The following is a 24,889-nucleotide window of genomic DNA, read 5'->3' as shown; positions in this document are numbered from 1 at the left end:
TATCTATCGGTCAATCTAAATCTCTACTATTTGACTATTTATGTTATCTATCTATCTAACTATCCACCTATTTGTCTATTGATCTATTTTGCTGTTTGTCTATTTATCTGTCTACCTATTTGTCTATCTATCTGTCTTTCTATCTGTCTATATATCTGTTTATATATCTGTCAATCTATCTGTCTATGTAACTGTCTATTTATTTGTCTATGTATCTGTCTATCTATTTGTTTATGTATCTATTTATCGATGTCTATCTATCTGTTTATTGATTTGTCTATTAGTCTATTTATCTTCCTATTTATCTGTCTACCTATATGTCTACTATTTGTCTATCTATCTAATTGTCTTTCTATCTATCTATACTATACGTTTGTATTTGTAAAGGTTGAAACTTTAAATTTTAATCAAAATTTATGATCATAAATATTGTTTTCGCAATCGGTTTGGACTATGATGAAAATCTATCTATAAATTTTAATTCGAATCTTATGCATCGATAAATTGACAGAAATAAATTTGTGAAAATATCTATTTTATTAAAAATGATATAATAAAAACTGAACTTACTTTTCTCTTTGTGATTTAATAGTTAATTCCGTTGTTAGTAATTCTATTCTTGATTCCAATGCTGAAATTTTAGTTTGTAACGATAAACGTCCCTCAGACTCGCGGACAAGTTCTTCATTCTGTTTGCTTAATTTCGACATTTCCTTCTGTTTCATTTCAAGCACACACCGAAGACTTTCCGCTTCGCTCTCCAAACGTGAAATTTCAGTTGTGGAGATGCTCGAGTTGCAATTACTGGAATTGCGTGCCGAGAAACTACGTTCAAAGGTATCATTCCCACTGCGTCTTGAGTGACGTAGTACTGCGATTTCATCCTGTGAAAGATCTAGTTTTTCTTTCAGCTCACGCTCTCTATATTCCTTACTTTCACGCAACATATTCAATTCATTCGAGAGACGTTTAACGCGTTCTTTCAACGCTTCTTCACGCTCATTGGCGGCATTTAAATTGATCTCATAATTATTCTCAGCTGTTTTCAATTTCTGCAATAGATCATCCTGCGCACTATTGAGGCGTTCTTGAAGAGCAGTCTCACGCTTTTCCGCTTCCTGATGTTGTGTGGCAACATTGGCTTCTACAGTTTTGAGCTTTTGCTGTAGCTCCTGCTCGGAGCTCTTGAGCCGCTGTATTTGTTCTTCCAATAGACGTGCACGGTCATCACTTGCTTGCAACTGTTGTTGTTGTTGTTGCTTCAATTTATTATTCATTTCTAGTTGGCAGGATTCGAGCGCATGTTTATGTTCCTCATCTTTGGCGACTAATTTAGCTTCGAGCGCTGCAATTTGTTGTTGTGCTAGCTTTTCATATTCTGTGAGACTCAATTGAGCTGGAGTTACAATAACGAGTGAGAAGAAGAGTAACAAAAAATTATTTATTTAAAATAAAATTTTAATTATTTAAAAATTAATATTAACCTTTTTCCAGTTCACAACGATGCAAGGATTGCAGCTTCTCCTCTCTTTGTGTGTAATAAGCCTCTTTGTCACATAATTGATATTGAAGCTCTGTGGATGTGTTTTTGGCGTCTTCTAGTAGCTGCATGGTCTTCTTTAAATTATCTTTAGCGGCATTTAACTGTAAAAAACAGAGAAGAAAATATTTAAAGGTCTACTTTTTGTACTATATAGTAATGATTATCTAAATACATAAGGTTATAAACTATTAAAGACCTTTAAGATTTTCAATAGATTTTTTCAGTTTTTTGTTAAACAAACAATTCGCACCTGTTGGAGGCGTAATAAAGAATCCCTACGGAATATTCGATTCAAAATTTGGGTAATTCCAATAACAAAATTTTATGTTGCAAGGCAATTCATGTTTGAATAGAAGAAAAAGTTGCGAAATAGTACTCAAAATCCTTGAAAACCATTTCAATGTGTTTTCAGCCTTATGAAAGATAGGAAAGTACATATATAATCCTGACCGCGGAAATAATAATGAAATTTTAAGTGAACGTGTGTGCAATTGAAATAACACCTTGAAAACAATACGACTACGCGTCTACGTTCTTAATTGTGCACTTCATCCATTGCCATTAATACCTCAAATCTTTAATGTATACTACTTAGGTTGGATTGGAAATACCTGCTCGCCGTCTGTCTGCCGCTTTTATTACTGTTTGTTCTGTGAGGACTTGAGGTGAATGCTTGCAAAGAAGGAATATTTTTTCATTTATTTTAGGTACGACTATCAAAATTCAAAGTGAAGTTATTTATCTGTGAATCTTCAGGATTGAATGCGTAAAGTTGCTTATTGTTATATACTTTAATGGAAGAATGAAGTAGATAGGAAAGTATTTCTTAGTAGTAAGAAAGAAAGAATTGGAAGCTAAGGAAACTCCGAAACTATCTATATTTACGAAAATTTGTGTTAATTTCTATTTAAACATTATTAAAATTTTTGAAATATTACTTCCTTAGATATGATAGGAATAAGTGTATGTTAATATAATGCATAAAAAAAAATAAACCTTTCTTAATGTATATAACAAGGTCACTAACGAAGCAAATTTACTACTAAATACTGACTTAGCTAAACCAAAATATTCAAGACACTCAATGTTGTATGTTAGCATACAAACTGATCCGACTTTGGAAAAATTTATTATTCTCACTAGAGGCTTTCTTATACTCCAACAATAACCAATGGAGCAATGACAAAGTGAGGTCTAAAGACCTAAAGTGCTGCTCATGGGGTTAGCTATGACAGATGTTCGTCATATTCTTGATGACTGTCTAATGTGTATTTATCCTAGTTCCTAATTTAATGTATTCGATTTTTATATATATATAAAATTCGATTTATATATATGACAGATACGATATGAATAGATATAATAAATAGAAAAATAAATACATCTATAACTATAGTTGTCTCTCTAATCAGTTATGTTTAAAACATACATAAGAATAACATATGTATATGAGAATACGATGAGGCGTTATGATGTGAAACTATCATGCATTTTTTTGAGGTAAGAACTCAAATGGTTTAACATATATATATCACATATGATAACTTGTGATATATCTAGTATGTTATGAATAAATTGACTTCAGAAGTGAAACAGATTTCTGTTTTATTTGCAGAAACTGATTTGGAATAATAAAAACTCATATTATATTTATTAAATACATTTACTATAATAAATAGCTTGTTTTATTTATGGTCTGGAGATGTAAATAAACTATAGTTCTCTAAAAATAAAAATGATCATGCTGTTACTAATAATGTAAAAAATATGATTAATAATTTTCTGTGTCATAATTTTGATAATTTTGACTTCATATAGATAATGTATTTCGCAGATTGTGTCTTGTGACAATATCAATTTATGAAGAGTGGTGTTTAAAATATATATAAAAACACATGCCTTAATTGTCTTTAAGATCATGAAAGAAAATGAGCTAATAATCTGATATTATATATATTTAAAATTATTTTCAATTTTGTTGAAAACCATTTTATGCAGACACTTTCTTTAACTATTTTATCTTATCATATCTTATATCTCAGTTGATTTTATGACGACTTTATTGTTTTGCACTGTTTGAGAATTTGTTTAATCTCATCTATTCATTTTTATTCTCTGAGCATAATATCTCAACTTATTTATAATAATATGTTCAAAATTATATTACAGTCATTATCACTCGACTATATATATATATCTTAGAGTATCTGTATGAATATTTTTAAATAGATTTGTGTATAAATATACATAAATATCTGTTTCTTATATTTTTATTATAGAAGAGTTATTTAAGTTTTATATCTTGTAAGTTCTTGGATAAAAATTAAAACTAATTAACACTTTCGACCTACCGTGTCCAAAGTTGTCATATTGTTGCAATCAAAACTATTCGTTATATTCAGATTGTAGTTTGAGTTGCATATATTGGAACAATCGGTCCAAGTGATCATATCAAAGTCCATTGTTTCTGCTGATAGATTTTCATTTGTGAATGAAAACTTATCGAAAAGTGAACTCATATTAGATAAAAAACACTTTCACAAGTTGCACAGTAAATCACTTTAACTCCTTATACTCAATGTTTTATTAAAAGATATTTTTTATAAAAAAGTAAATATTTCACAAATTCTTAAATGTAAGTTGATAAGTAGTAAATAAGTTAGGATGTGTTAAACACTTGAGTACTTTGAGTAAACTGAAGTGCGCAAACTACACCAGCAGTATTTATAGAAATTTTCGTAGTGCGAAATACGGATACTTCTCTAAGGACCAGAGTATGAAAACAATGAATTAGGGTCAAAAAGAAAATACTCGATGAACAGGTAGAAAAATATCTAGTTAGTTATAATATTGAAATTGCCTATACAGTTCCATTCTTGGTAGTGTGTGTCGCAAATGCGGAAATTCACATTTCAATAAAATAATATGACCTTCTCTGGGTCACAGGATCGCAATGAGCATGCGGCACCCATCATAAAATAGTTTTCGGTCTTAGCAACTTATGTCCTTTTTATTTTCTCTTGTTTCCTTTCCTTTGGTAATTTCCACTTTTCAGTATCGAAGTGTATATCTATGATCGGATCTTATTGCTCTTCGATTGTATATGCCTTGCATACGCTTTGGATAAAAGTTACTTTACGTGTGATTTTAAATGATCACTATGGCAAAGGATTTAACCTCGCAGCGCAAGCCTTTTAGTATAAGTTTTTATTTAAAAAAAAATAAAAATAGTTTAGTATAAATTTTTATAGGTGTTGCTTTGTAGGTGTGTTGAAGAACATGTAACACCCACCCACATTTTCTGGAAACTCTTTGCTTTCGAATAAGTCAACAATTTAATTATCTGTTCAAAAAGAGGCGTCACAGTTGGTGTGAAGGTAAAATAGTTACATTTAAATTTTTTTTTAATTTTTTCGACTTTAAATAAATAAATTTTTAGAATTAATTCTTTTGTGGATTTTATATTCTTTTGTGGCTTTTCTTATACTTTACTAAGTGGTTTAAATTTGTTCCACAGCCAGCGGTGCACTTAATGCTGTTAGTAGCAGTTCTAAAGGAGGTTTTGAACAATCCTTTTTCGGTGCAAAGTATATAAACTATTTTTGGTTACTTTGTGGCACCACTCTTTAGATATATTTAAGGTGTTCCAGAGCAAAAAGTGATATATTTTTAATGTTGCAATAATATTTAAAAGTGGTTTGAATTCAACAATGACAGTTAATTTTTATATATTTAAACGAAATTTGTTACAAATATATATTTTGATAACATTTAATATACAATGATCGCAAAAAAAAGGTAAACACTGGCTTATGTACACATTCGATTGGGGATACACTTTCTTCTCTAAATTTATTACTATTAAAAATAAGCAAAGTTTAGAATATTGGAGAGGTAGGTGGGTTATACCGGCGATCCCAAATGATCCACTTAGGCTTATAGGCACATCGTGTTACCATATAATTAAAAACTCAAGGGTTAGAACCAGTTATAACTTTTCGCAAACCTTATAATGCCATTTAGGGAGAGGTTTTGCAGTTCGCCAAGATCCTCTAAAAAGTAAGCTGTTAAAGTGATAAGGCGGCGCCGCGCATGTGTTGGACAGAAACGAGGCAAATGGGAAGCACTTTCATCTTCCTTTCCACAATTGCGGAATAGTGGATAAAATTTTGATCTTAATTAGTTTATTATTTCGAGTTAACATTGTACTTTCAATTTAAATGGAATGTATACATTTAATAGATAATTTTGATAAAATTTGTCGAGAGGGATATCTATCTTGAATTACATAAATTTCCAAAGTTCACATAAGATTTGTTCATCATTTTTAAAAATCACCTTTTAGTATAAAAGTGCTTCTGAGTACGAAAGAATTTGATTGCTGATTGAACTCATTTTGATATTTGAAATCAAAGCAACAAACTTATATTATTAATATTAGGGGATGTGGCCCTGCGACCGTCGGGTCTATTGTGCCCCCTTCTGGGTTTAGAGTAGATCTCTAAGCCCTGTTGCGTTAATAAAAAGTAGCATAGAATCTACTTTACAGAGGCAACAAACTTAATTCTATTTTAAAAATATTAAAAAAGACATCAATATTAGAGAATTCTCTTTTTTACAAATTCAAATGTAGTCACTCAAAAACTGCTTAAACATTGGGCAATTTTATGTATTTGAATCCTTATTGACCAAAAATTTTAAATTTGTTCGGACATATGATGGACTAATATTTACATATACATATTAATTAAATTTATTTAATCAAAATTATTTATTGTTTAGATCTAAATATGAATTCACAAATGCTTATTCTTCTTAATTCCTGGGAGGTACTGATGTTATTACAGGTTTAGGTGAGCTCAAATTTGTAGGGGTAATATACTGATAACATATATATGTTAAGCATTATTCTTCTTTACTCGAGTACATAATTCTCCATTTACTCACATTATTCTACCCAATTATCGACTTAGTAATGATTTTGAACATCTGTGAGTAAAGACGTTATCCACTTTGGTCTTCTTCTCAGCGTGGTAATGATTTTGATTGTGTGTGAGTTAATATGTTTTAGCCACTTTAGCTATCCTATTTCCAAATAAGTAATTAAAATATCGATTGATATCTCTATGATATCAGCTATTTCTTGCAGCTTCGATTTATGGTAACTTAAAGTATTTTTTGACATAACTCTGGTATGCATAGTTATCTTTACAGTGTTAACTACATCTTACAATTTTATTTTACTGTAATTCAATAGACTTTTTGGTATTATTTGGAATTTGAATTTTTTTAATTTTTAATAAAAATTTTTGAAAAGTGATATTTTAGAGCATATTGTGATATTTTAGAGCATATTAGTGCTTTTATAAGCACTTAAACAATACTTTTGAGAATAAATGATATAAAAGTAGTATGATTCAATTAATTTATTTGTGAAATCATATTCAATTTTAATAATTATACAATAATGTACATAGGTCAATAAACTGCAACACCTCTCTTAATTTGTTACTTTACTTAACTAGTGGCTATGTTGAGTCAACTGTATTTTGATATAGAACCCTAATATACCTCAAAAATTCTAAGCTTGTAAAAATGTTTTAAAAGTTACATTATTATACGATAATTTAGCAATAAAAAATGTTATTTGTACAATGTTGCTATTGAATTTTTAATTGAGAAACATTTGATTTTTTATCCTGTAAAAGTCCATGTTAAAAAAAATTGGCAAAAATATATTCAGACAATGTAAACACTTTATTGCAAAAAAAAAATTTTATTAATTAAGTTTTTCGACTACAGCAATTATTTCTTTATTGCAGAATTTTATAGGTATTCTTTGATGAAACAAATCAAGGTATTACAGTCATCTTTCGAGTTCAATTCTACAACAGGAAGAGAAAGTCATACGATCGAAGCAGACGATCATTACGCTAATGATCGAAGCAAAGAATCATTATGCTTATGATAATATATAATTATGAGTTGATAATATATTATTAAGATGCATTAAAAGTTGGCAGTTAGCGTCTCCAAAGATTTGTCAAGTTACCAAACATGTATTTGGTCTAGCATAATTATGATATGTAGCACAATTTTTATTTAACAGTTATTTCTTTAAACTCATTAAAAATATTTAGTCAGGTGGTAGTCGCTTATAATATATATAATATAAAACCATATCCTTATTAAACCAATGTATATTGATTTTCGTTACGTTTAGCTTTTTTGACGTTATTGAATATTTATATATAATTGAGCTATACCGTTACCGAATAACACTAGTATAAGTAATTATTTTTTTGGCATTTATCACTACAATTACATTAATTACTTGTAGAAAAAAATCAAATCAATCGGTTGTTCCAACGGTACTGGCATATAATATATGATAACCTAACAACCCAACCAAATATTCAGTATCATTTTTCTTGACATTAAACCTAGCTTTCTCAGCGTTATTAAAAAACAACTCTAACTCTTAGCCCAGTTATCGCTATCTTAAACTTCATTCAAAAATTCATCGACTTATTTAAATTAAGATCGAATAACCAAAATTCTAGACTGTGGGTCATTTCCAGAATGTGGATACAATTCAATACAATCACTAAACTAGATATTTTTTGTCAGTTTTTTTTTTCATTTTGGAGATTCTATAAAATTATATAAAAAATATATAAATAATCCTATTAAATGTATGTGACTAAATAGTACTAAAATATTCCTTATAAAAATTTAATTCTTACTGACTTACTGTTACGGATAATGGTAAGGTTATTCAGCTGCTCTAGATAAAGCATTTGCAGCTGCAGTTGTCAATTTATTGTTGTTTTAACCGATCTAAAGAATTCATTTTTCTTGAAATATGGTTTACACACTGTCTAATGTTTTGATAGTCAGAACTCAGAAACTAAATATGGAAACACTTTATTACCTAATATAAATATAAGTTCTTCTATTCTTTCCTTTAGAAGCAATCTACATATGGTATTAATTGTACATTACGTAAGATTATGTTCTTAATATGTATAACAATTGTATTCCCTAAAAATAACATGATAATCCTAGGTACAAGCTTAGCCATTTCATGTGCCCAAGACTGTATGCCATAACCCAGAAATGCCACTTCTTGTGTGTTGGGTTTCACAAAAAACCAACAAATGTTACCAAAAGCAGTTTAAATAAATATCCTTTAATCCTTGCATATGACAGATCTCCGTTAAACTTGTGTGAAAAACATATACAATAATTAAGATTTCCCCTCATATACAGTTAAATATATATATATATATATATATATATATATATTTACACATTAATATTCGCGCAGAAAAATAGTTTGCAATTTATCATTCCATTTGAAAAGTATTATGTCCATTGTCTTACTTAGGCACATCATTTGAACCTTATTCGGATTTTTAAAAAAGATGGTTTTCTAAGTCGATGGTCAAGCTACTAATATGTCAGATAAGATTTTTTACGGACATCCATTGCAAAATCTGCTTTTATTACTCCGTCTTCAATGTTAAGTCTTCAAGCGAGGTTTCGGCTTAATGTGAGCAACTTTAGATGAGAGACTGTAGGAAGTTTGTTGTTCCTTAAAAATAAATTTAATAATTTTTTTGGGTTAAAAGGGGAATGGTAGCAATGAGAGCGGACTCATTCTTCAGTTATATTAGACCGATCTGTTTAAAGTTCAGTATCCCAGAGTTCCGATTACTGCTCTACTGAGCAGAATTAATTTTCCTTACATAACAATCAATTTGGGGTCTACGCTAAAGCTACCCATGGTTCCTGTGATGCCATTGGAAGTGTTGCTGCTGAAAGCATCCTCAATATCAAGTACTTAGTCATTGACATAGATTACTGTTACTATGAACCTATCGATATGTTGTGCAGTGCAAATTTCATTACTAGGTAATTTTTTCGGCCAAATCTATGGTTACAATAAATTTGATGTATAATATATGTGCGGACAATGTAATTAAAGGCAAGTTCACAGTTGTTTGATTACTATTTAAATGATTTAAAAATTAAAAATAAATAAAAATGCATTACTAGAAATATTTTCCATTAGTTACTTATTTAAAAGGAACGTGTTTACAATGTAAAGTACAGTAAAATGGGGTTCACATTAATTTTACTTACAAGACGAATGAACATTAAAAGTAACTATTTACTCGTCACCGCAACACTGATCAAATAAATTCTAATTTTGTATTTATTACTACAGACGTGGAGTTCTAATTGCTTAATAATTAAGCCGACCATTACATATAACCAGACACTCAACCAAGGGTACAGACGGAGAAAAACTACTTGCAGCTCAGCAGGGACTTAAATAAAATTATTACGGTCTGAACGAAGTTAATTGACCCAAGCAAATTTATGCCTTCTAAAGTCAACACGCCTTGCAGTGAATTAAATCTGAGACTGCTGGTTTGCTGGTTTATATTGAATATAATACTTTAATTGCTTATATAGAAAGTAAACCTTGAATAATTATATCCTTAAAATATTCGCTAAATTAAATTAAAAAAAAATTTAAATTCATTTAATACATTTAAAAATATGAATTTTCATTAATTTAAATAAAAATAAAATAATAATAAGATAATAAATAAAATAATTAATAATAAATATTACGTTATTTTACAGTAGTTAATCCTTTTAAGGTAAACTAATTTTCGATGACTTGTCGGCAAATATCTGAGATAATATAATAATTATAGCACGATAATAATTTGCCGATAACTTAGGAATTGCATATAGTCTGCAAAAAATACATAACTCCACAAAAAAGCTCTGTGGTGATAAATCTCATAAACATGGTTAACAATAAACATCATCAGTGTGTGATATTATACGCCTGTGATATATCTTGCGTAACAAAGCAAAAACCCACAAGCGTGGACATTATCACAAAATGATAAAACAGCACTTGAAGTATTCGAGAGAAAAGTTTCTTGTCTTTGATCTTTGATCCACTACGAGTTGGCGTCAATTACCAAATCCAAATAAAACACGAGCTGTACGACTCTTATCACAACATTGACATAATTCAACGAATTAACATTCAGTGGCTTCGTTGTCTTGGTCATGTCGTGAGAATGGACGAAAATGCTTTATCGAAAAAGCTATTTGAAGTGATAGTTGAAGAAAGAAGGCGTAGAGATAGACCGTGTCTCCGGTAGAGTGATGAAGTTGCGGGATCTCTAACCGTACTTGATGTAGGACACTGAAGAAGGCGCTGAAGCAGCAGAGACGCCTGGAGTCACATCAGGCGTCGGGACGAAACCCGGTAATGGGTTGTTATAACCAAAGAAGTTAGTAAGTAGGGAATGAGTGAAATGGATTATAATACTAAGTTTTACTTGAAAGAGTTACAAAAGTACTGTTGTAGGTATTCTTAAGTAGCTGTAGTATTATTTGAACGAATTAGCTAAATGTGTGCTAAAAGCTATTAGTAAAATTTCTTAATCTGACAAATTTATTTTAGAATAATTTTTAAAATAAATTAAATTCCATATCATAAAGTAGGAGAAAAGTTTTAATCTTACTTATAGTAATCCATTTTAAGCACAATTCTTTCCTTTATTTTTTAATTCAAAGTAAAGGGTTTATTCGAATAATGTGTATATTTTCGGTTAATTTACGTAGAAGACATCTGGCCCATATGTAGAGTAGTGTTAAGCGAGTTGCTAAAATTCACGCTCTATTATTTTACAATCTTAGAACAATAATTTCATTTAACAACAATATCTAAATTAATTCACTTCAAAGCCCTCGTAAAACCCTTTTGTAAGTGTTATGAATCCTTTCAGTATAGCAGGAAGGAGAAACCCATTATTTTATGAAAGGGTTTATATTAGCACATATGCTCGCAAAATGTGAGAACAATAAATATACAAAAACAAAAACAAAACAAAAAAATAAAATAAACAATTAAAAAACAACAACAAATAGAGCAAATACACGACAAGGATAATAAGAAACCATAGTTTTGTGAAATAATTTGTGCTCTTAATCAGAGCAGTTAAATTTTTCAAAGGATTTAAAATTTCTAAACAAAGTATGCTAATTTATTAAAGTAAATCAAAAAATCCTTTAAGCAGCTGTGCTGTAGGTAACTACCAACATTTAATGCTACTAAGGACTTTAATTAATGCAAACAAAGCAGACAAATGGCTGAGCAGTGTCCGCAAATGGATCAATATATTCTGTTACAATTAAACTAAATTAGCTCAACTTTAAGTAAGGATTTAAACAAATTTCCTAACAAAAAGGATACACTTATGTGAGTCAACTTAAGCATAAGTAAAGATAAAATCTCAATATAAACTTATTGCACTACACTACTTTCAGAAGTTATTAGAGCAACGCATGCAGAATAGACTAAGCTGAACAATGGTTACATGTAAGGATGAAGGATACGGAATGTCTGTAAGAATTAAGAATTATGTGACTGGAATATAAAATAAATTTCAAATAATAGACATACGTCCATGTGTGTGTAATATGGGTTAAGGGTTTACGCCTCAGCGCGAAATCTGAATAAAGTTGCTATGGAATCTCATGCAGATCGACTGTCGCAGTTGTGCAAATGATTGACTGTAAGACGGACCAACGATTTATGTGACTGACAACATAACTGGCGAAGTAATTTGTGCAGACTTGACTGGCGCCAGTCAAGTCACCTATTCTCTCTATTTGCTTGTCTGATAGCTGATTCATTGTTTTGCAATTCGATTTCTAGAAGGGAACCGTACGTACCTGTTGTGCACCTGCCTAAGGATTTGCCAATTGTTTTGCAAATCTACAAATCCTTGCAATTTACTTCTTCGCATGCTTTGTCTGATTGTTTTGCTTTGTTTTGATTTGTTTGATGATTTTGCAGTATTTCAGGCAAATGAAATACACAAACAAAAATACTGAAGAGCTTAGTATTGACATTTATAAATCAAGAATAATATAGAACATCTATAGTATATAGTATATAAATATATAATTTAACATTTAATTGTTATATATAATTATTTACATATATCGATGTTGGCAAACGGCGCAAATGCCATACCTATAAGCTTTATATATATCATATAGCTGACATAAATTTCTATGTAATACAACATATTTAAATAGAAATAAAATAAAGCTGACAAATCTACTACTACTACTATATCGATATACAGAGTTATCTCTACATATGTATAAATATGGGAGCATATGTAGTACGTAATACATTAATACGTAATGAGATTCAATCAAGATATCTTAATAATTTTTTTTAATAATTTAGATTTTTTTCTTAAGAGAAATTGTGAGTGCACTTCTATGTATAAAATAAAATCTTGGAAATTAGTTGTTATATTTATTTTTATATAGAACTCTATGTTAATATCGCCGACATTCCGAAGCTTGTTTGATTTCTTTCTCAGGGCTGAGTATTATTACAACTGTTCTTGTGGAAACATATAAGGCGCTTATGTACACTGGACTCTGTTTACAAATTCTGTTTTAAATAATAAACAATAAATTAAATACTATATAGTTTTTTTCTTGTATACTTTTAAGAAAGTTTAGAACATTATGTGCAATGAAGTATAAGTTGTTGTTCAGCGATTAAAATTAAAACTTATACCGTTTTTAATCAGTTAATCTGGGGAGCTTTTTCAATTTAAATTTACTTTAAGTGCTTTTTCACATTCGATTAGTAAGTCTTGCCCTGAATTTATAACTGTCTAGATTAATTTATAACACTCTAAACACTTTGCTAGATTACCGAGATTATCCTGAAACTAACTTCTCTTTCATATGACTTGCCAAATAAAGTGTGATTCGATTCAACATATATATTCTTGAAAAATATAAAAGCCTACTATAAGACCTAATAGTCCAGTCCAGTTCTTAGTTATCTTTAAAAATCATATTGTAATGTTAACTCACAAATAAATTAAATAAATTGAAGCTTACTAATACAATTATAAAAATGTTAGATTACTCTAAAAACGTTAGATTGGCTAGTAAAATTTGATAGAGTGAGAGTAAATATAGATTGCATTCAGATTTATCAATCGAAAATGCCATTAACGTGACCTGTTGGGTGTGGAATTATAGTAGATTGAATCCAAATTTACCAATCGAAAAAGCCGTTAGCGTGACCTTTTGAGTGCGGAATTATTTCTTAAATTGTACTCTTAAAAATGAGAAAAATTGTAGTGGAATGTATTTTAACTTAATACATCTAACTCACTTTTTGCATAGATAAATGACCAAAAACCGAAGAGAGAATTGAGTAAGAAAAAAATGGGTGAAAGTGAGAATGATTTTTGAAAATCATCTCCGAGAAAGTTTCTTGAAAAGTACGTTCAAATAACATTTTTTAATGTAACTATGATCTAACGTAAAATGACATTCACCTATCTATATGCCTAGGACATGTGCGTCGCTCTTCGTTCTAAAAGTACTGAACGAACGAATATATTTTAATGTAACTAGGACCAATGGTGGAATGACATTCACCTAATTTTAGTGATCCACTGACAAAGGTACGGGTAAATTATGTTTCAGTTGCAAAAATAGTTCTAGTTTGCTGTAATTCATTATATTCGCACAAAAAGAATTCATCTGACCTCAGTACTATAAAAGTATATTTCCAACTGAATGCATTTAATATCGATCATTAAAGCTTTTAGTTTTATATATTTTCATAAATCGATTATAATTTTATAGTTCAAATGTTTATAGTTTAGCTTCTGAACTCCAAAGTTATTGGAAATTACACTTAATACAGAACAAAGTATTTTATTAATGCGGTATTTTCTGCGTTTATAGTTTTATTTCGAATTTTTCAATATTTATACGAAACGATTAAAATTTCAAAAACCATAAAAATAGAAAAAAAAAATTTAATTTGATTTTTTCATCAATTTTAAGTGTGCGGAAAGTCATTAAAATGCCAAAAAGTGTTCACCCACAGTTCACTTCTTTGTTGCATGCCGCGCACTACTGTGTTCCAAATTTAGTATAAATTTAGTATAAAAATCAATTTTCTCTCTTGAGATATTTACATTTAAAAACCCACGTTATTGTATGATTGAAATAATAATGGTGGTTTTAACCAAAACATTGTATTAAAGCAATAGAATAATAAAATTTAATTTACTCGATTTCAGATTAAAATATTTTAATTAATCAAACGGAACACCTGCAAAGCTACTTCATACTATTTTTTGGTACTTAGTTTGTTTTTCATTACGTACTGAGTTTAGTTTAGAATAACTATAATAATACAATTTTTTTCTATAAATTTATATTATTTTTAATTATTTATAAAACAATATGGATTATATACATAAATGCTCTACACACAACCAACTTAAGGCTTCTTACGAAAGTACACTTAACTGTACGTTCACACTACATTTTTGCTCTCACAACTGCTCCAATCAGAAAATTGAGTGAATTTCTACAATAATGCGAGTGAACTTTAAGGAGAAAAATCAGAATTGCTAAGTAAAAATGTAAGAGAGTTCTTGCGCTAGAAGATTGTAGGATAGTTTAAAAGCAGTAAAGACGGGTAAAACAGCAAAACTTTAAGAGAGTTAAACATTTAATTATCATTTTAACTTCCTAATTTAGATTAAATGAGTTAATGTTTATTAATAGGTCAGCTGACTGAAGTTGTTGTTGTTGCTTTTTTCCTTCGTGCTCACTCGTAGTATACTCGTATTAGAATTCTTACAGACATTTTCGCATTATCACGGAAATTGATTTGAATACCTCTCATTATTTGCAAGTTTTTCTAAAATATCTGGCTGCACTTATTTTGAGTGTAAACATGTAATGTGAATGCATACCTAAGCCTGATTTTGTAAGAAATCCTAAGTTTGTAATCTAAATTTATAGTTTTCAGATTGTTATTTTTTCTTTTAAGTTGCAGAGTTTATACATATTGTTATATGAATAGGTTTTTATATTACTTTCTTCTTTTACTATTCTATTAGTTTGGAACATCACTATATTCATAAATCACAATCATTTACTATATTTTTATATTCAAAGGATTGAAATTTTTCATCTTAAATTTAGAGCCAATATTTGAAAATTTAAACCTTAAAATATTTAAAGTTGTCAGACAAAAAAAAACTAAATATTTGCTCTTTTGAGATAAATTACAAAATTAGTTGCTGGAATGCAAATATCTCAAACATTTCTGTCCAAAGTTGCACATTAATCACTGCAATATCTGATTTTTTATTCCTCATACCAACCATATTTGCTTACTGATGGCAAAGACGATAGTTGCGCTACTATTGGCATTATGGACAGCATTCTTCGTTATAAGAGAATACTACTATCGACATATATTAATTTTAAATATTTAAATATTTATTTTAATACAAAATTATAGCTATTTCATGTTTTAAACTCTTAGGTGTTGTTTTTATTTTACTAAAAATATTAAATAAATTTATTTTTAATTTATATTTTTTGTAAAATTGTTTAAATATGATTTAAATATGATTTATTTATTGTTTTTTAATAGCTTATTAAAATTTACTAAAAACAAATTTTTTTAAAATTTTTTAGGTCAAAAGTTTTAGTACAACAATAGCCAGCCCAACAGCCCCTGAGAGGCGATCAAATAAGTTATGAAACATTGGGTTTTATATATTTTAAATGAAGAAATATAATGTAAGCTAAATATCAATTATTTGGTTTAATAACTTATATAGAATTAGCCTTTAAAAAACAATATATATGTAATAATTTCATGGTTTTATATTAAGATAAACAATGAAAAAATATTAAAAATACTTTTATTAATAATTTATTTTAAAAGTTACGAGAATAGCAACTTTTAATTATTTATTAAAAATTAAATAAATAATAAAAAAAAAATAAACCTTTTACAAATTAAATAGTAAAAAGTATTATTTGTTGTGATATAATAAGAACTCATGTCTAACCTTTTCAATTTAATCCATGTTTTTTACCACTTATTTATAACATTAATAAATATTGATTTAAAATGTTTAGAAAATAAGGAAGTTCTTTCAGGGGTACGAAAAATAATTTACATATTTTCTCAAATCCTCTTATGAAAGTACATGATAAGTAAGGCTATGAGTGTTACTGGGTTTGTAAGAATTATTGACCGTTTTCCAGTCATTAATTCTATATAAACAAATATATTGTGTATATATATAGTTCACAAAAGATCAAGCTGGCCTAACCCATAATCCATTACCAATATATATATTGTACTTGGAAAGATGTTTTATATAATTCGATTTTAAGTTCTGAAAATTTATAACAGAGGAGAGATTAACTGTGTTCAGATATTTTATTACAAATTATAAGCTTTTCAAGTCACCTGTTATCTACTAACTTATAAGATTTAAAAAATTCTTTAAGCTTTCTAATTTCTATAAAATACTTTCAGTTATTAAAATCTTTCGAATACTTTTCTATTCCTTTAACTAATTTGAATGGATCAACTAACAATATGTAGCAAAACTTTAAACAAACATTTTGGATGGTCGAGAAACTTTTGCTAAACTTAGTTTTCACTACCACTCAAAGTAATTAAAATGCCATTTCTACAATCCGACATTGGTTTCAGTATTATAAAGCACTTTTCTGGCAGTCCATTACTCACCTCATCCTCCAAATATTTCACCCTTACAGCTAATGCTTCAACATTTTTATTTTGCTGCTCATTAACTGATTCTGTTTGTTGCAAATGCCTTTCAAGTGCCTCGAAATCTAATCGTCCATTGCAGGAATGACGATTCAGTAATTTAAGTTGCTCCAACTCTGGTGCATTCAAATATTCACTACCATCTGCCGTCTGTGTGGAGTCATCGTGGGAGCGTTGACTCTGTTTTTGCAACAGAAATTTACGCGAGGTTTGTATTTTGGATTGCGGTTTCTGGGGAAGTGAAATGCAATTAGAAAAATTATGAACCAAACTGGAGGATAAAATTGTTTTATATTCAACTCACTTTTTCATGTGAATTTGTATTGTTTGTTAGTGTTGACTTTTTGCTATGCTTTCCCAAAATCGGTGATGAAGCCTGTGAACTTGTTCGAGTACCCACCTCTGGTGTATGGTCATTTGTGGCTGAATTGGTTATGTTATTATTGTTGTTGTGCTGCAACTCTTTATTCAGATCATGCAATTCGGTCGGTGTACTCGGTTTGCTGCTGCCATTTTTAATGTTGCCACCAATTGTTGATGTTGTATCAGCAACACTGCGACCATTTTCTGTAAAAAAAATTTGAATAAATTTTAATAAATTCAATTTCAATAAAATTTACTAATTTTAAATATTATTACATTTAAAATATTTTATTTGCTTTTTTTTTTAAATTGTCTTTTTGAGCAAATAAACTAAATTCTTAATATTAACTATTGTTTTCAATGGAGTAGAATTTTAAACAGTAGTAAATTACAACAATAAATATTTTAAAGTAAACTTTTTTTGTCGAATGTGACGCGTCAACTAAAAGGGTTCAAATAGATATAAAAATACAACAACAAAACTCTTAGATAATTTATTGAAATTTGACTGACAACGCCAAATTTTCTAGTAATGCCAAATACCTAACATCAGTAGTTTTTTGGAATTATTTCTTATCTTTAATTATTCATAAACCATTTTTTAAGACTACAAGTACCAAGGTTTGAATTCGTGCACTGCCAAATTTGAAGCTCAGAGTCAGTGTTCATTAACCAACTGGTCCAAAGCCGTATTTGACTTGTATGTTCGTACATTTATCTGGAGTTTTGTTGATTTACTGTGAAAGTTCATTAACAAATTCATTTGTTGTATTATATTAGAATAAAATCATAAACCAGCTGTAGAATAATTGAATTAATTAATTATATATTTATTTTTAATTGTTAAATTTCACTATTATTCTTTTTATAATATGAAATAATAGTCAATTATATTCAAGTGCATAATATAATAAACTAAAATATAATTAACTATTATGAAATAAATATTCTAATAAATATGAAACTATAAACTATATATTATGTATAATAAATTTTTTATATTAAGTATAGCAGTAACTATGACTAACTGACTAGTATAATAAATTAAATATTTATTAACTTTGAACTCTGACAGAAAATTGATATTTAGATATGATATCATTATAACTGATGTATAATGAATCATATTTATCTAAGCTTGTATCTAAGAAGAAAACTAGTAAATTTAAAATTATTAAATTTAATATTTTTTTGTGATATAAAATAGTCATAAAAATATATGTAAACAATCATGAATATTTGTTTAGCACAAAACAAAAACAGTCATAAAGCAATATCCTCAATATAGATATATTAATCAACTGACTTCATTCAAGCTTCTTTGCATCATGGCATCATTTCACTTTATTCATTTCAATAAGAAATGATGACAAATTTAATTTCAAAAAACTATAAAAAATTTTTCTATAGAAAATAAAAAATATTATTAAATAAAATAAACAAAAACAAGAACTCCCCACAAGTTAAGATTCAATCAACTTCAGATCGTGATATTCCCACAAATTAATTAAAACTAGAGAAGGTTTACCTATAAATAAAAAAAAACGTTCGAACTTTTTTCGTTTAATCTATACAGAAAGGATGTCAACAAAAGATTGTGAAAAAAATATAACTTCTAGAACATCATCATATATCATCATATGCACAGTTTCTTATACACCAACACCAAGTGCTCATGTGATTCTTTAGATGAGTTTCTAGAATTTGGTTTTATTATAGATGGACCATATTAAACTGAAAGTTGCACATAGCTTAAATGCCTTCCATGTGTTAGAGGTAAGTACTTCCTCTTAATGGCCTCTACGGTGATATAAACCGGTACCGACATGGACGCATCCAGGGAAGTACTAGAGCGGGCTAAACCATCAGCTTCCTTGTTCCTTTCGATGTCCATATATTCAGGAACTCAGATGAGGGTGATGTCAGCTAACCGGTTTAGCTAATCAATTACTTCGCAACATTCTACTTTTAAAGCATAACAGCTCTATCAGATCGATAAGAAAAGAGACTTCAAAGTCTCTTAATCTTGTGCAAGAAAAAAATCATTGATAAAATAATTTAAATGCGCATTTCTTCTTCTTTTCAGACCCATTACTACGTTAAGGGTTACACCAAGTTTCATTAACATCTTTCTTATATGCAATAATTTGTCAGCGCAGATAATATAGTGCTAAGCAGGTGGTACCGCTTTGGTTGAAGCAACTGATTCGTGTGTTTCTTGTCCAATTTGGAAAAAATAAATCTTGAGTTCTGACAAGAATTTTTATTTAGTCAGGTGTTTTTTTAATTTATTCAGATAATTTTGTTTAATTGCAAGTTTAGCCGTTATGAGTGCGAATGTAATATCCGGGAAGGGAATGTCATGATGCAATATAACTTTCTTGATAAGCTTATCAAATTTGGCAAGTTCGTCTGCTTTGGAATGCTCGTCTGCTTTGACAAGCTGGTCGGATTTGGCAACATCGTCTGCCATGGCAAGTTTATCTGCTTTGGTAAGCTCGTCTTTATTGCCAGTATTGTCTGCCATGGCAAGCAGACTGTCTGTCCTACAGTTACCCGAGATGTCCTTATGTCCAGGTCTCCATATGAATTGGACACTGACTCAATAGGTAAGAGGTGGAGAGCAACTAAAAACGCAAATCAAACTAAATTGGGCAAACTCCTTGTAGACCACAATGTTGCTCGCTAGGAATTGTGGTGCTATCAATAAATTCTTAAGCATACCGCTTTACTCGCTATGATTTGGTAGAGAACAATTAAATGTGGATTAATAAATGGATGTATAGAGTGACATCATTGCCTGCTTTTATAACAAAACCAGATTTAATTATGACATAATTCTTGGACTCCATAGGTATAGGTATAGGTTGGAGTGGCGGCCTTGTATCCCAAAAAGCCCACTTAAGCACAAATAAAGGCCCGTTGTGGTACCACAGGAGTTACGTTATTTGTATATAGATTTTAATCAGTATACATTTAACGCCAAAAGAAAGGTAACGACTCCCCCATTATGCAAAGGAAAACCAACCTGACAGTTCTATGAACTTGGCTAGGTCCCTAACATTACAGGATGACAACTCAGTCAGGTCAGTTAGAAAAGGAGATCCAAGGATTTTTAATCTTCTTCTGGCTAGGGAAGGGCACTGACACATGAGATGGAGTACAGTCTCCTCCTCATCCTCAGAGCCACAGCCTCGACAAAAGTCGTTAAAGGGGAGACCCAGTCTCATAGCATGCCTTCCTATTACGCAGTGTCCCGTCAGCACAGATACCGTAGTGCTGAGCAGGTTCCGTCTTAGTTGAAGTAGCTGACGGGTTCTTTTCTTGTCAAAGTTCGGCCAAGTCAACCTAGAAATCTGACATTGAGGTTCGTCAGCCCAGTATTGCTTGGCTATACTCAGGTATTTTTGTATGATTGCCAGTTTAACTGTAGCAAGTGGGACGCCTATATCAGAGAGGTTAATGTTAGGGAGAAGAGCACCTGCCTTGGCTAGATCGTCTGCCCTACAATTTCCTGTGATATCCCTGTGACCAGGAACCCAAATAAGTTTGACCCTAACAAACCTAGCTAGGTCATTTAGTGAAGCACGGCAGTCTTGAGTTGTGATTGATGTGGCTGAGGTGCCAATCAGTGATCTGATGATCACTGATTGGACTCCATGATATGGACAGAAATGCTTATTACCAGCAACTGATTAAGTAAATATTTATGAAAGTATCTGTGAGATATTTATTTAACATGCATATTCTTTTTTCCCCTCGAAATTCTTTACTGTTTTGATACTTTGCTTACTTGGACATCTTTTTTTTTTTCCAAAAAAAAAGAGAATGCTTAACAACTTAAAGCAGCTGTTTTGATGGTGAATACACAGAACACAGAAACTTACTTCGACAACTTATTGAACTTTTGTGACCGCAAGGTTCATAAATTTTGCTAATAATACGAGTGTCTATCTACGTGCATAAATTAAGTCTTAAGTTGCGGTTGTTTTGACCAAAGTTGAAATGGTGAAGTGTGAAAGTTGAAGCTGCAATGTAAATATGTCAACTGGCTTTGTCCAACTGGCAAGTCGCCAGTTACGACTAAGAAGACATTGTAACGCAGTGATTGAAGTCAAGATATTGTGGGCTTGTTGCAGATTTGATGGTTTATTTAATGTTGACTGGTTGATTGACAGCTACAAAATTTGCAGCATATTTTGGTCAAAATGGCAAAAGCTGCATTTGAAAAGTTTAAAAATGCTTTGCTTTGAAGAGTGGTGCTGTGTGTAAGTCAAGTATCCACAATAAAAGATTTGCTGAGTTCACAAAAAAAAAGTGCAACTGAAAACTTTTATTTAATTAATTAATTAAGCATTGGAGTTGGAGTTTATCAAGTAGTCAGGGGTGCTTGGCCTCCAGAGATATCAATTTTTTCTTGATACATACGTACATCTTTTGACTTTTACATTTAAACGCATACATTTTGTTGGATTCGTTTTTATGGCAACAAATTGTCAACTTCATTTTGATAACGAACCATAAATGTGTTTACTTCTGGTCACCTCTGTCAACTGCAGATTGGTGTAGTGTTTTTTGGTTTTATATTTAATTTCGATTTCAGTGGTTTTGGCCAGGCTCGTCTTGGCTAGTCGTGGCTAGTCTTGGCTTGTCTTGACTTGACCAGTCTTTGTGCTGAAAATTGTTGCAAATTAGTAACGCGTTGTCGCCTTTTTACCGCATGCCTTGCGGTCAAGCGTAACAGTTTTTGTTAATTTGCTTGACTTTCTGTGATTTCTGTGATTGGTGATTTAATGAAACGAATTTGTGATCACACAAATTTGATGCAGTCGCCTTTACCAATGTTGCTGTGATATGCGTTGTTGTACAATAGTTGTTGTGCGATTGTAGACATTAATTGTGAATTGCTGTAGTTATCAGCAACATATTGTACTCTTTTAAATTGCTGCGGTTACATTTTAACATCAATTGTAAATTTATTTGTTTTTCTTGAGACGAAAGTTTGTAACAAATGACAAAGTACCTCATTAAAAATAAAGAAAAATCACTTTCAGATAGTGAATACATATTTTACGTAATTTTCACAATAAATATATTAATATATTTAATTGCATCTAAAAAAAATACTTAACTAAGAGAAAGTCAACAACAATAACGAAGAAATACGAGTGGATAATAAATATTGAAAATGAAATTACACATTCAGTTGAAATTCAAAACAAGCAGAACTTTTCAAAAATTGGCATTTATAGTTATATATTAGCAAAAATATTTATATTGATCTACTGTCAAAATTTCATAGCATTTAGATGATTAGAAGTGAAGTTATTACGTCTGAACTGATAACTCTCCAGAATGTCAGTATAAGCCTTCTAAGTAGATCCCACATAAACAAAACACTTTCCATTAATCGGCAAATATAGAAGTGAAAATTATTAAGTCTGAAATTATAATTCTCTAGAATATCAGTATAAACCTTCTAAGTAGATCCCACATAAACAAAATACTTTCCTTTAATCGGCGAATAGAGAAGCGAAGTTATTAAGTCTGAACTTATAATTCTCTAGAATATCAGTATAAACCTTCTGAGTAGATCCCACAAAACACTTTCCATTAATCGGCGAATATAGAAGTGAAGTTATTACGTCTGAACTGATAACTCTTCAGAATGTCAGTATAAACCTTCTGAGTAGATTCCACATAAACAAAACACTTCCCTTTAATTCGCGAATATAGAAGTGAAGTTATTACGTCTAAACTAAGCCTTCTTAGTGGGTCCAACAAAACACTTTTCATTAATCGGCGAATATATTTTTTTTTAAGAGATGTGTGTTAAGTTCTTTGTTCTCCAATCGATTTGCTTCTAATTTTAAAGTATAAACAAATCAAATATTTATATAAAGTAATAATGTTTTATATTATATATATTATTATATTATATATATTACTTATTGATAATATATATGAGATTAATTCATGAGATGTTTTGCATAATTTTTTAGTGCAAAACCTCATGATCCGAATTTGTTCACTTTCTTGCTTGGTCAATTTCACTCAATAATGTCTGTGACCATTTGGATGATACACTGTAATAAGAGCTCCATTAAGTTCTAATAATAAGTTATTCAGACGACTTTATAGTATTATAGTTTGGAGCACAGTATATCTGCCTAACTGAATATATATTGTATTTGATTTGAGAAAGTTTAATTCTGGATTGGCGTGCGCTTCCACAGAATAGAACAATTTAATCACTTTATCTTTGATATACTTTTCCTTACTCTCGACTTACACGTCTTCATATATATCTTTATTTTCGGTGTACTATGGCTTCATGGTATAGCATTAACATACGTCTCAGTACAATATTTTGATGAGTTTGAAGTTTTCCAAACTTCAAGTTTATAAGTTAGTTATAATCCTAACTTTTAAATTATTGGACTCCCTGTCATTTAGATTTTTAATGTAAATAGATGTTACAGTAAATAATTGTTTAATTTATTAAATAAACAATTACTGGTAAAATCAACATTCGTCACAGCTATAGCCTTTAGATTCACAGCGTGGAAATTTATGCAATTATAAATCTAATGAAGCATAAGCTGCCATCAGGAGTCCGATTTTACTGCATTAAAAATGACAGTCGAAGGTGGTCGTTACTTCTGGCACACGATCTTACTATAATTGATAATTTTCCTAAATGGAAAAATTAATGGAAAAAAAAAAATTAAATAGCAATTAAAAATTAATATTAGACGACATTTGACAAAATTTATACTTCATTAGCAATAAAAGACGAGGTCAGATTTTAATTTCAAAAGAAATTATGTAGAATGAACATAGTTGGCTGGAGTGAGAGCAAAGCATGAGCCAAATGGACTATTTTTCTGAATGGCTGAGCTGTTGGACTTAACACGTAATTTCCCATAAAAATTATAGAATTTTCGCACGCAATAACTTGTTGCATCCTGCGAAGCTATAAGGAAGAGGACGTGTTAAACATGTTGTTACTTTGTTAGCACCCAGCAAGTGTTCCATTGTGTTTTACTGAATGGCAATTCTTTTCGCAGAGCACAGAAACGATTTACCAGTTGGCTTGATTTTTATGGCTTTTGGAGTTCGGAATTCCACCTAAAAACACTTACCACTTTTTACGAAATGGCCAATTTATCTAAAATCTGACGCTGTTGTAATATTTTCATTGACAAACTCACATTTGCTCAATCTTCATATGAAATATTGTCTATTTTTCCTTTCAGCACGAAAACCGTAACATA

General features: G+C 29.9%; 1 protein-coding gene across 1 annotated transcript in view; it reads right to left on the bottom strand.

Moving 5' to 3' along the window:
• Positions 1 to 24,889, bottom strand: part of LOC119687521 — a 326,485-nt gene that overhangs the window by 2,843 nt on the left and 298,753 nt on the right. The window contains exons 6-9 of the mRNA XM_038101864.1: positions 17,554 to 17,816; positions 17,208 to 17,480; positions 1,485 to 1,644; positions 571 to 1,396 (exon numbers count right to left, since the gene is read on the bottom strand). Coding sequence (XP_037957792.1) covers positions 571 to 1,396; positions 1,485 to 1,644; positions 17,208 to 17,480; positions 17,554 to 17,816 — 1,522 coding nt within the window. The remainder of the gene's footprint in view (positions 1 to 570; positions 1,397 to 1,484; positions 1,645 to 17,207; positions 17,481 to 17,553; positions 17,817 to 24,889) is intronic.

The sequence above is a fragment of the Teleopsis dalmanni genome, chromosome X, assembly GCF_002237135.1.
Source record: "Teleopsis dalmanni isolate 2A chromosome X, ASM223713v2, whole genome shotgun sequence".
NCBI lineage: Eukaryota > Metazoa > Arthropoda > Insecta > Diptera > Diopsidae > Teleopsis > Teleopsis dalmanni.
Note: the sequence above shows the minus strand (reverse complement) of the source record. Positions and strands in the feature narration are given on the sequence as shown.